At 44.1% G+C, this 12,500-nt stretch overlaps 1 protein-coding gene across 1 annotated transcript in view; it reads right to left on the reverse strand.

Annotated features, from left to right (window-relative positions):
* astn1 (astrotactin 1) overlaps nucleotides 1-12,500 on the reverse strand; it is a gene marked incomplete at both ends in the record, with an annotated part of 174,613 nt that overhangs the window by 55,839 nt on the left and 106,274 nt on the right. The window contains 2 exons of the mRNA XM_083689801.1: nucleotides 1,920-2,108; nucleotides 3,798-3,902. Of these exons, the coding sequence (XP_083545927.1) occupies nucleotides 1,920-2,108; nucleotides 3,798-3,902 (294 nt within the window). The remainder of the gene's footprint in view (nucleotides 1-1,919; nucleotides 2,109-3,797; nucleotides 3,903-12,500) is intronic.

Below are 12,500 nucleotides of genomic sequence, written 5' to 3' on the forward strand. Positions count from 1 at the left end.
GTAACAACATAACTACCCTGGTAACAACATTGCACTCACACGGTGTTACACGACAGCACAGAGACAGCATGTAGCACCCATTCCCCAACTCCAAGTTAAGCTTTTTTTGGTTGGTAATTGAGGTTCTCCCTCAGACAATTCTAATCTCTTCTCTAAACCATATCCATTTGAAATGTTCTCATTAATCACAAGGGCTGGATATGAAATCCTTCACCGTTTGAAAAATGCACGCTGGTCCAAACTAATGAGCTATGGTGGGCTCCTCGCCTCTCTGCAAACAAGACTAATCATCTAATGATGGCAGCCCTGCCTATGGCGCCTACAGTGTCTGCCATTCAAAAACAACTAGCTGAATCCTTCCGTAGGGTTTGGACAGATTACAACGTGTCATAAAGTTATATTAGATTTCGAGTTTTTTTTTATTTGATACATCTAGGCCGACGTGACAAATAGTTAATAAAACATACGCGTAGCATGGGGGAAAAAAAACTGATAACTGTTAACTGTAAACGGATAACTGTTGAATGATTTAAACATCTCTCCATGTTTGCCGTTACTTGCCATTGATTTACAACCTATAAATAAGTCTTATTGCTGTTTGTCCGCTTGCAGCTGCTTCTCCCCAAGAACATGCGAAAATGATCAGCACCAACTCCAGGGGGGTGCTGATATTTGGGGCAGGGGCTCGAGCCCGGATCACCCTGGTCTCTCCAATGGGTCCATTACTCCCAACAACTGGTCAGGACATTTATGAGGTCAGAGAGAAGATCAAGATTAAGAGAGATGATTTCGAAAGTGTTCTACCACTCCGGAACTCTTCCAACTGAACAACTTGTTTTCTTTCGAAAATGGATGTTTTTTTTTGTTTAGTTTTTTTTATTTCTCAAAGCTATTTAGAAGTTGGCTGCCCTCATGAATCAAAACAATCATTCCGCGCTCTGGTGCGGTCCCCTAATGTGAGATTCTAGGGGATTGTGTTGTTGTCTAAGACAGAATAACAAAATGATGTTTCCACCCCCGCAAACCAACCCCCCCCACCCCCCCCAAAAAAAGCATTTGTTTCCAATAGTGTAAAAAGTCCTGCACTGGTGTCAGAGGGGTGAGCAAAATGAAGAATAATGGAGCTTTCACATGAGCGGAAAACTCAGTCATTTAGAGTCATCTGTCAGAAGTGGTAGGAGTTGAGTTGAATTGTGAGGGAATGTCCTTGGGAACGTGGCAAAGTGGTCGATTCAGCCCACGGAAGGAATGGTGCTGGAATTGCTGGACTGAAACACGGGAGGGAGGGAGGGAGGGAGGGAGGGGCCGGTCGTTTTTAACTGCCTTTGTCTCGCTGTGAAAAACAACGACTGTACAGGTACAACAAAAAAAACAAAAAACTAAGATGGATTACTGACACGATGGCATTTCAACAAAGGGGGCTCTATTTGCCTGTCGTTCACTCGTGGTTAAACAGAGAAATTCCTTTTCTACTCCGATGTTGTGGATTGCTAAATAATTGCTGTGGGACAATGAACTGTATATCAGCTCACTCAACTAGCCTCTGTGACACGATCGAAACTTAGTTTGAGGTTTTTTTGGCATGACTATCTAGATTTCATCTACAGTTTGAAAAGTGAATGACTCATATGCTAATTACCCCCAAGTTACCCGATATCATTTACATTCGGCTGGCGCTTCCAATGCCCTTATTTTATTTCCTGTCTTTGTGCATTCGTCAACTACCAGTGAATGTCAAACGGCTTTTTTTTTTTTTTAAAGAAAAAGAAATAAATGTCGTTTCCAGGCCTTTCTTTGGCATGATTTCATACATAAAATACACAAAATAACTCAAGAGCGGGCCTCTCCCACTGGAACAGGGAGCAAGCCAATGGCAGCTCTCCAGCAGCTTAAAGCGTGGACGACCGATCCGGGCTTACCTTTGCTGATGTCCTGGTACTCCAGCCACAGCTGCCGCTGGACCTGCTTGTTGGGGTACCAGATGGTACAGGACTCTTCGAACCCGTACACGGCTTCCTGGACGAAGTGGTTCCCAAACTCCCGCAGGATGGAGACGAAGTCGCTACGCAGCGTGGCGCCGTCCAGGGAGTGGATGGCGGAGGTGAACGCTGTCAGAAAAACACCGCCATGTTTTATATCAAGCTGCCCCTTACAGTATATCTGTGTAGTAACCGTAGAGACAGAACAGTTCGATACCTGTGTCGTTACACTGTAATTACTGTAGCAACAGAATGCTGTTACATAGTGCATTGTCCCTAGACTTGTGTAGTTACACTGTAATTACTGTAGCAACAACATACCGTAGTAAATTGCTTCATTAATGCTCAATGTCATTGAGTTTACAGTTAAGGCTGCTAACAGTTAGCATTGTCAACACATACAGTTCTAATGGCATTCCATTTGAATATGCAACGACAGAATAAACCTCCAAATGCTGAGATATGACACCCTGTGATTTGTTGCGAAAGTGGCAAAACAATTTGATTAAAATCGCAACCCCGTGAGCAGCTTTCTCTGGGATACTGAACCCTGCTGCACAACAAAACCTTTATTAACACATCACAGTGCACTACTCTACCTTCTGGAAAAACACCAAACATCATGTTAAGTGCTTCAACTGTTCCATTATCGTCGGAGAGAGTGGAGGCATTAACACATCCGGGCACTCATCCCGAAGCTCTGCCTCCTCCACAATAACATTATGAGGCAACAGGAATATGGGCACGCGGAACGGTCCTTATGAAATATGGCGCTGTTGATATGAGGTGTTAAAACCTGTAAACTCCCACATTCCGGGCCCGGATGAAATATGAAGACTTTAAACGGAGATGGGGAAAGAGGAGAGGGAAGAGAGAGGGAAGAGAGAGGGAAGAGAGAGGGAAGAGAGAGGGAAGAGAGAGGGAAGAGAGAGGGGGGGAAAGAGAGCAAGAGGTAATGAGATTGAGGAAATGGAATTGTAAAGGCTGGGGTCGTGTTGGAAACGGGAGCAGGCTCTCTATTTGAAATGCATTAGTTGTGTCATATCTATATTTATAACGTACGCCACCCACATACGCACACAAGAGCCACAGTATTTGTAGATACAGGGATGATACATACATTCAATACAAATAACAAATAATGAAAATTGTCAAATAGAAAAAAAATAAGTCCGAAATTGAAGCACCCTTCAAACTATTGATACTGACGAATGAATTACGCATAATTTAAATACAATGTTTCTGATCATATACAAATGTTCCTGGAGTGTTGAAGGAGGTGGTTCAAATGACCGAGCTGAGAAGCACAAAGCAAATAACCCTCCCCCCCCCCCCCCCCCCAAAAAAAAAAAAATAAATAAAAAAGGAGGAAAAATGTCAAGAAGACAGTGCATACAACCAAGCGTCACTAGGAGAGAACCTCTCCTGTGAAGAATTGCTTCACTAAATACGTATCTCACAATTATCTTATTTGCTGAAGTTTCCCTGGCAGGGCCTGTCAGAAAGCGTTGGTCTTGCTCCAGTACAAAGCTATGAGATGATGGCAGCCTATCAGAGCAGAGCGAGGGAGTCTGTGCGGAGAACCATACCGCTGATGCAAATGGTGAATGCCAGGCGTTGGCTTCAGGCTTCGCCAAATCTCCCTATTTTTTGCCTCCTAAGCCACGTTTTTGATTTCATTCCTGCTGTTTAGGTGTTGCTGTGTGTGTGCGTGTGTGTGTGCGTGCGTGCGTGCGTGCGTGCGTGTATATCTGTCTGTCTGCCTGTCTCTGTTTGCATGAGAGATGAACAGAAATGGTGTATTGATGTGTTGTTTACCTTGAGAGAGGACCCACTGGTTGAGTTTGACGTGGTACAGGACGGAACGCAACCTCCAGTGCTGGACCAGAGGGTATCCAGTGACCTCACTGTAGTTCACCATCCCTGAGAGACACAAAAACATATATAGAACACTTGTTATAACATGTTATAACATTATTATAACATTTTGAATAGTATTAACTGCCACATCGGGTGAAGGGAACAATAGTTCTGACAAATTAATGTATTGTACCTGCAACTTTTTTTAAATGCCAATACAACATTAAAAATAAATAAACACATACAAATACAAAAGCGAGTAGATTCATTAACAATGAATGTTAATGAATTCATTAACATGTTGGTGATGACACTTTTCATCACTTTGTTCCCGAAAACGGAAAAATTCTACCTATTTTATCAAGCACCTATTTGTCAGCATTCATGACACATCCCGAACCGCAGCGTCGTAAACAGCTTCTCAGTCTGCCCTCCTACTGAAAGCAGTTACAAATGGGCTTGGCGGAAAACATTCCTTGGTTAGTCCATCACCAGTTAATGTATGGACGATAGTTCATAACAAGTTAATGCACAGATGCCTTGCTTTGTACGTTCTTATGATTGACTACCCGGCTCGTTGGGAGTAACACATCATCTGTGTCAGGCAACCCACAACATATGTACACGTAAATGAAAAACACTGGGACACACAACATTCATCATTCAAATCCCTCCACCAGACGAGAAAGATAGAGAGAGAGAGAGAGAGAGAGAGGGAGAGAGAGAGAGAGAGAGAGAGAGAGAGAGAGAGAGAGAGAGAGATAGAGAGAGAGAGAGAGAGAGAGAGAGAGAGATAGAGAGAGAGAGAGAGAGAGAGAGAGAGAGAGAGAGAGAGAGAGAGAGAGAGAGAGATAGAGAGAGATAGAGAGAGAGAGAGAGAGAGAGAGAGAGAGAGATAGAGGCGTCGCTATTCCACCTCTGGTTAAAGAGATCACCATATGTAGGGGTTGGCATGGCGATAAATCATCTCATCTCCTATGGCAACTGTCAGCGCGGCGACGGCCGGGGTGTCGGCGAGGGGGAATCACACCCATACATCAATGTTACTCTCCGCCTCTCCATGTCTCCACCCTCCTCCCCGCACATCTGGAGATCTGGAGACACAACACCGCCTTCCAGGCTTGTAGCTGCAGCAGTACATCGCCGGTCAAAACATCACATCTGTGAGACGGCGACGGCGACGGGGACGGGAGACGGTTGGAAACGTTGTTGAGTGGCGCCGGGGTTTTTTTACGACACACAAGTGTCTGAGTTTCTATGAGGGGCCTTCTGGGCTTTTGTCACAATAGATCAGGCTTCTGAGAGACAACTACTTGTTGAAGCTCGAGGCGCTGGTGGTGTATGACTCAAGGATTTGGGGAGTCGACGCCAACTCTGACTCCTACTTTCAGAGTTGACTCTTTCTCGACTCCCGACTCCAAAATAGCAAACTGTCGCAAAGCGACTGAAACTGCAATGTCAGGTGTGTGAATATGTGCTTAAAAAAACGACATTTGACTGGGAGAAGATTGCCATTATCTACAAGACATTATCTACCATTGTTGTTTGTTGTCTCAGACATTAGCAGTGGAATTTGGAGTCACGGAGTCATGAGAGTCGAGTCTGGGGTCGACTCCCCACCCCTACTAGACACCCAAAGGTGAGGGGATACATGAGAGAGAGAGAGAGAGAGAGAGAGAGAGAGAGAGAGAGAGAGAGACTTTCACCTCCGACTACGACCTACAATGACAAACGCAACTATCGAAACGAGTAATTCGACATGTCCTTGGGTTTGTGTGCCTCTACAACAGACAACAGTACTGCTAATGCCTCAAAGTAAATAAAGACGGCACACACACACACACACACACACACACCGTATTTATAATTCATCTCGTGAGCCGGGTGAAAGCTCCACTCCAATCAGAGACGGTGCGAAAATGCGGGTGCGTTTGCTTTGTCAACGGTTGCTTTTTATAGCTTTTTTTTTTTTTTTCGAGCTGCTCCCTGGGAGAAAGCATCTTTTGGCACCGGCGTTGACACACCGTCGGAACTTGATGAATAAGGCTCTAAATGTGATGTTCACGCATTGTCCTCACCTTGAACAACATTCATTTATCCCATCTTAGGGGAAAACGCTCCCCCACGTATAACAGTATTCCTCATAGTACGGTAGAGCCCAGCGTGGCGCGGCACCGGGGCCTACGTTTCCCCTTGTGAAATTAATAACAAGCCAAAACACACAGACCCCCATATTCTTCTTTCAAAGGCCTTGTCTCCGATTACCCCTTGGGTGCTCTGCTCTCATTGTCTGACAGAATGATTAATATGACTGAACTTCACATCGCAAACACAAGTTCACAGTCTCTAGTCAGATCTCACGGTGAAGGAGGAAACGCTGATGTACAGTCCAGGGGAGGCTGCTGGAGGGAGGAACGGGAGGACGGGCTCGTTGTAATGCATGGGATGGAGTGAGGAGTGGTATCTGTTTGATGCCATTCCTTATTCCGTTCAATGCATTACAACGAGCCCGTCCTCCTCCCGTTCCTCCCTCCAGCAGTCTCCCCTGATTAACACACAGCGCTGTAGTATTGAAGCGTGGAGGGAGAAATCAAGGTCTATGAGGAGATCTGAATATCAAATCCTCTGGTAAGGTAGATATCAATACACACCGTCGCTTCCGGAAAAGAACAGCTCCAGACAGCAACGCTCCAGAGCTGTTGCCTCAACGTGTCTCTGGTTTAGTTTGTTTCTGTCCCGATTCATATTAACCATAAAAGACCAGACACCAGAAAAACAGAAAACAAATAACATAGTATGTCTGTCCATAGCATGTCTAATAATTGCACTCTGACCCTAAAATGCACTGTGACTTTTATTATTTTTAAAATTATTATTATTATTATTATTGGTATTATTATTATTATTATTGTCATAATAATAATAATAATAATAATAATAATAATAATAATAATTATTATTATTATTATTATTATTATTATTATTATTATAATATATATATTTTTTATGGGTTTCTGGGTTTGATCTATTTTATGTAAAGCACTTTAAATTGCCTCTGTGTATGAAATGTGCTATATAAATAAACTTGCCTTGCCTTGCCATGTTGGATCTACAGTACAGTATATATTCTGAAATATCTATGCCTTGGCAAAATCTGTCCTTTTGTTCTTCATTTCTTTCCGGATCTTTCTCGAAGGAAGATTCATAGCGACAAGCCCAGGTAGAACTCATGGTGCGGCTCATAGAACCCCATTAACTATCAGACCCTGCGTTCCATTTCGCTCATGACTGGAGGGAGAAGGTAGAGGGAACAGAGGGAATTACCTGACAACCCTCCTCCTCCTCCTCCTCCTTCTTCTCCTCCTCCTCCTTCTACTCCTTCTCCTCCTCCTCCTCCTACTCCTCCACCTCCCCCTACTCCTCCACCTCCCCCTCCTTCTCCTCCTCCTCCTACTCCACCTCCTCCTCCTTCTTCTCCTCCTCCTACTCCACCTCCTCCTCCCCCTCCTCCTGCTCCTCCTACTCTTCCTCCTCCCTCTCCTCCTCCACCTCCTGCTCCTCCTCCTCCTCCTCCTCCCCCTCGTCCTGCTCCTCCTCCTACTCTTCCTCCCTCTCCTCCTCCTCCTGCTCCTCCTCCTACTTTTCCTCCCTCTCCTCCTCCTCCTCCTCCCACTCCTCCACCTCCTCCTCCTGCTCCTCCTCCTCCTCCTCCACCTCCTCCTCCTCCTCCTGCTCCTCCACCTCCTCCTCCTGCTCCTCCTCCTCCTTCTCCTCCTCCTCCTCCCCCTCCTCCTCCTCCTGCTACACCAGGAGTCCTACCGCTGGCGGGGAACGCTGATAAGAAAAACAATGGAGGAGAACTTGGGCCCTTGAGGAGACGTGTGTCCATGGCCGTAGGTAATTCCTCCGTAATCCAAAGGTACAGATTAGGGAGGAGAATTATCATATAACTAAGCCACGACTGTACGGCTCACCTCCCATTGGCCCGGTCTTCTCTGAGGGAATCATTTGCCCTGTAACCAGTCATTGTTCACACATGTAAGGTTAATGTCCTCTGCTCAAGGGTGCTTAGCCTGCGCACTACGGCCCTTCTGTACCCCCTACACTATGTTCTATATAAAGTACACCATTTAATATATACAGTTGAATATAAAATGCAAATATATATTTTTACATTTTTAATTATTCACCTTTTTTTTTTATGTCCAAGGCACATGTGGATGCATACTGTGTCTGATAATTGGTTGAATTCCAATTAATTTAAATAGCTTCTGGTCATAATTTACTATAATGAATTCTAATTATTCTGAAGACTCACATGTACTGTACATGCCTGTGATACTCCATTGAAGGTCAGGTTTGCAAAACAAGTCAAGGCTATTTCTTTAAAACAGTGCTGATGAACTTCACAGTCTGTACGAGTATTTACTTATAATATTTCATAAACCATGCCTTCAATCACCACAATACACAACCCCAAGACATTATGTAATCAGGTACCCCGATATTCAAATACCTCTACTCATTGTTGTCCCCAAAATCACATAATCACTACAAAAAGGCTCCACTACATTCCATCAATCACAACAGAACCTACCTCAATACAAGAAGGTAATTATTACACACACACAGCCTTCACTATATCACACAGAACCTACCTCACAGAACCTACCTCGCAGAACCTACCTCACACACAGCCTTCACTATATCTCACAGAACCTACCTCACAGAACCTACCTCACAGAACCTACCTCACAGAACCTACCTCACAGAACCTACCTCACAGAACCTACCTCAAAGAACCTACCTCACAGAACCTACCTCACAGAACCTACCTCACAGAACCTACCTCACAGAACCTACCTCACACACACAGCCTCCATTATATCACACAGAACCTACCTCACAGAACCTACCTCACAGAACCTACCTCACACACACAGCCTCCACTATATCGCCTTCTAAAGTGTTGATTGAAGATGGACCCAATTAACCAAACAGGCAGGAGGCCTTGAAGGCAGCAAAGGATGAAACAAAAACACATCGTCGTGAACTTCTAAAGAATCCGACTGATTAAGGCCCCCAATCGTCAATCAGTATCAAAAGCCTCTAATTAATGAGACAGATGCTCACAGCGGTTTCTAAAGCTCTTTCTCACAATTCCAAGGTGACACCCTTTTTCATTTCGACAACGCCGAAGGAAGGAAGGAAGGGAGAGGGACCGACATTGTCTCATAAGAAGAAGAAGGAAAAAAAAAAAGACAAGGAAAAAAAATAAAGTTGCATGGATACTGTGCTTTGGTGGTCCCTAGGCCATGTGCCGCTGCTTTAATTGAGAGGGACTTAGGGAGTCGGAGTCTGAGTCAATGCCTCTCTTGCGACAACCGAACCAGTCAACCACTGACAGTGAAACCCCAACAATATCCCCTCCTAGGTGTATTCCTGACACTAGAAATCAACAGTCAGCCGTAACTAGACTGTTGACTTGTCTGTGTCACACTCAGTTCACTCGCTCAGCTGAACTCCAACAACGTATCCTCAACAGTGTTTCCCCAGGTATCTTGTCTGGATAATAAAGTATTTGGTTGGTTTGTTATTTTGCAGCTAAACCCCAATACAATAACCTCCTCTGTGTACAGTAAACCTGACACTTGAAATAAACAGCCTTCTCTAACTTAACTTATCTGGTATGTACTGTATAATACTGTACGCTTCGGTAAGTTCATTATCTCCCTGTGTTCTGCCTTGCCTTACTAAGATGTTTCAAATAAACAAGCCCTCTTTAACAAGACTTGTTATCTTGTCTGTATAATACTCTTCGGTGAGTTAGTTATCTCCCTGTGTTCTGCCTTGCCTTACTGAGATGTTTCAAATAAACAAGCCCTCTTTAACAAGACTTGTTATCTTGTCTGTATAATACTCTTCGGTGAGTTAGTCATCTCCCTGTGTTCTGCCTTGCCTTACTAAGATGTTTCAAATAAACAAGCCCTCTCTAACAAGACTTGTTATCTTGTCTGTATAACACTCTTCGGTGAGTTAGTCATCTCCCTGTGTTCTATGGTGCCTTACTGTACAAAGATGCCTCAGAGAAACAAGAGGTCCCAGTGAGAGTTCTGCCAGGTGCAGCTCCTCATCATGGCGGCAGGGCCACCTGAGGGCCACCATCAAGGTCCCTGCTCGCCATGCTGCGGCCCCCTACTGGATTAATTATCACATCTAATGCTGTCAGTTAATTAATTGACGTTAACCGCAGGAAATGGCTCAAGCAATTCCGCACAATTAATCAGTGTCAAAGAATAAATTAAACCCCAAATGTGATTACCATTGAGGGCTCTGCATCCGAAATTGAATTTTAATGGAGCTTGCTTTTCTTTGCTTTTTCCATGAGTGCCAGAAATTGAGGTCTGCTTGTGGGCAGGACTGTATGTATTCATGCAACACAGCTGTCAGGAGAATGTATGAACATAACTAGACTCCTTCTACAGTAGTCGATTAGAGCCAACACATGACCCACTAATGAAATCAATGGTTTCTCAACATCATTTACAGAGAACAGCCTATTACTCTTATCTTGAGATGGATAATGCACTCCATAAAAAAAACCAGGTATTTGCTGAATGGGAAAAAATCCAAATGGGCTAAATGGAAAATGAAAATGTACTGCATTGTGTAGCATGAGGACGCATGAGAAATCCTGACTGAGTCTGATTGCAAATTAGCATAGCAATTATCTCCGTAGCTAGGGAATACGCTCAGCTTGTGTAAGAAAATGACTTAACTTTATATGCCGGTCTGTAAATTCAAATTGCCTCGGCAAGTCAACAATTAACTGTGCAACCGTTTGATAGGAGAGAAGGAGAGGGGAGAGGAGAGAGAGAGAGAGAGAGAGAGAGAGAGAGAGAGCGGTGTTGTGAGAATGTTAAACAAGACTTTCCTAAGTGTTATACAATTAGGTGTGTGCATGAAAAACACACTATTGTCTGAACAAGTAGTGCCTCTTTCAATGTTTAACCAAACCTTTTGGTTGAAAACGTTGTGTTTCAAAGAATTAGCTGCTAATACAGTGACTTGTCAGGCTTAATAAGAGCTTTTGAAGAGACAGAGGAAAGAGAAAGAGAAACACGCTGTTTGCTCAATTGACAATTGCATTGAATAGGCATTGTACATTCAGCCCATTACGCCCTCCAAAGTGGCTAGAAACCCAACTGAGAAGACATTTATTTTTTGAGAATTCTCAAGAGAAATCTTTCCGAGTTCTCCAATAATGATAGCTGAAGGCATGTTGTTGGCGATATGAAAATACGGCAACATACCGTTACGTTAAGTATTCTGCTGCACCTAGTTGTCACACCATGGACAGCTAAACGACCATGTCCATTATCATAAAGAACCTCTAAAACACCAGGAAACAAAACGTCGAGTGAAAACGTCGAGTGAAAAATGTCAGGAAACAGAACCATGAAGAAGTGGCAGTGCAATCCCACACTACGGCTCGGGAGGTCAGAGGTACGGCGAGTGAGCTGACAGGAAGTGTTTGGGGTCGTGACCCCCCCCAGTGGGAACTGCAGTAAAGAGTGCAGTTACAGTGAGACTGCGGGTCAGAGCACGGCCCAGCTTTGGAGGCTGGTGGAGGTAGAAATCGGAGACCCAGCTGAAGAGAGACAATGTAGAGGAATACAGCAGTGGGAACCTACTCAACCAGCTGTGCACTACACTTCTCTGGACCTCAGGGGAGGCTGGTGGAGGTAGACATCGGAGGACGGGCTCATTCTAATGCATGAAACGGAATAAGGAATGGATGGTATCAACCATTATACATTACAATGAGCCTGTCCTCCGATTTCAACCTCCACCAGCCTCCCCTGCTTGACGTATAGCAGAGAATAAACAATGTAAGAAACACAAACAGAATGCTAAGAATGTTCGCTTGAGGCTGAAACACAGGGATCTGAAAACCAAACAACGTCTCACAGAACATCTTACTAGTGGTGCATGTCTGCTGAGAGAAACCCAAAGACACAAACAAGCAATTCATAGGTTATAACTAACTGTTAGTACTGTGTAATTACTAACTCCACACCTTCCTTAATAGCTCAAACACAGGACACCTCTTCGCCTCACACACAGCTAGACTCATCGCTGTATCGGAGGGAAAGATGGATAGCATTGAGCGCTAGCACCATGCAGCCCCCGAAGGCATGACCTTCCTGCCTGCTTCCAATTACGCGGAGAAGCTAATAAAATATAGATTATGTGCTGGCTCAACACTGACACATTTAAAGTCAAGCAGTGTCAGGGGACTCTCTTGAAGACTCCACATCCCCCGGGGGATGGCTAACCGCACAGACTGTATGAGAAGATCACATGCATTTCTTACCACTGAGGGTATATCCACAAATATAGTATATGACCTTAAACACATTACAGTTAAATTGACATCAGTGTGGCTCGACTTTGATTGATCATTCTTACCCTAATTAAGACTCTGTTGGCTTTTATGATACATGGTGTTAGCTTTGTGTGCCTTTGTGCATTATGTATTTCTGATATAGAGCAAGTCACATGGTGCCAGGAGAAGCTAGACGTCTTGGGAACTTAGAAATAGAAGTTAGAATTTAGAAGTTAGAACTCTAACAGTGTATAACTCTACAGAGAATGAGG

The sequence above is a fragment of the Argentina silus genome (assembly GCF_951799395.1).
Source record: "Argentina silus genome assembly, chromosome: 18".
NCBI lineage: Eukaryota > Metazoa > Chordata > Actinopteri > Argentiniformes > Argentinidae > Argentina > Argentina silus.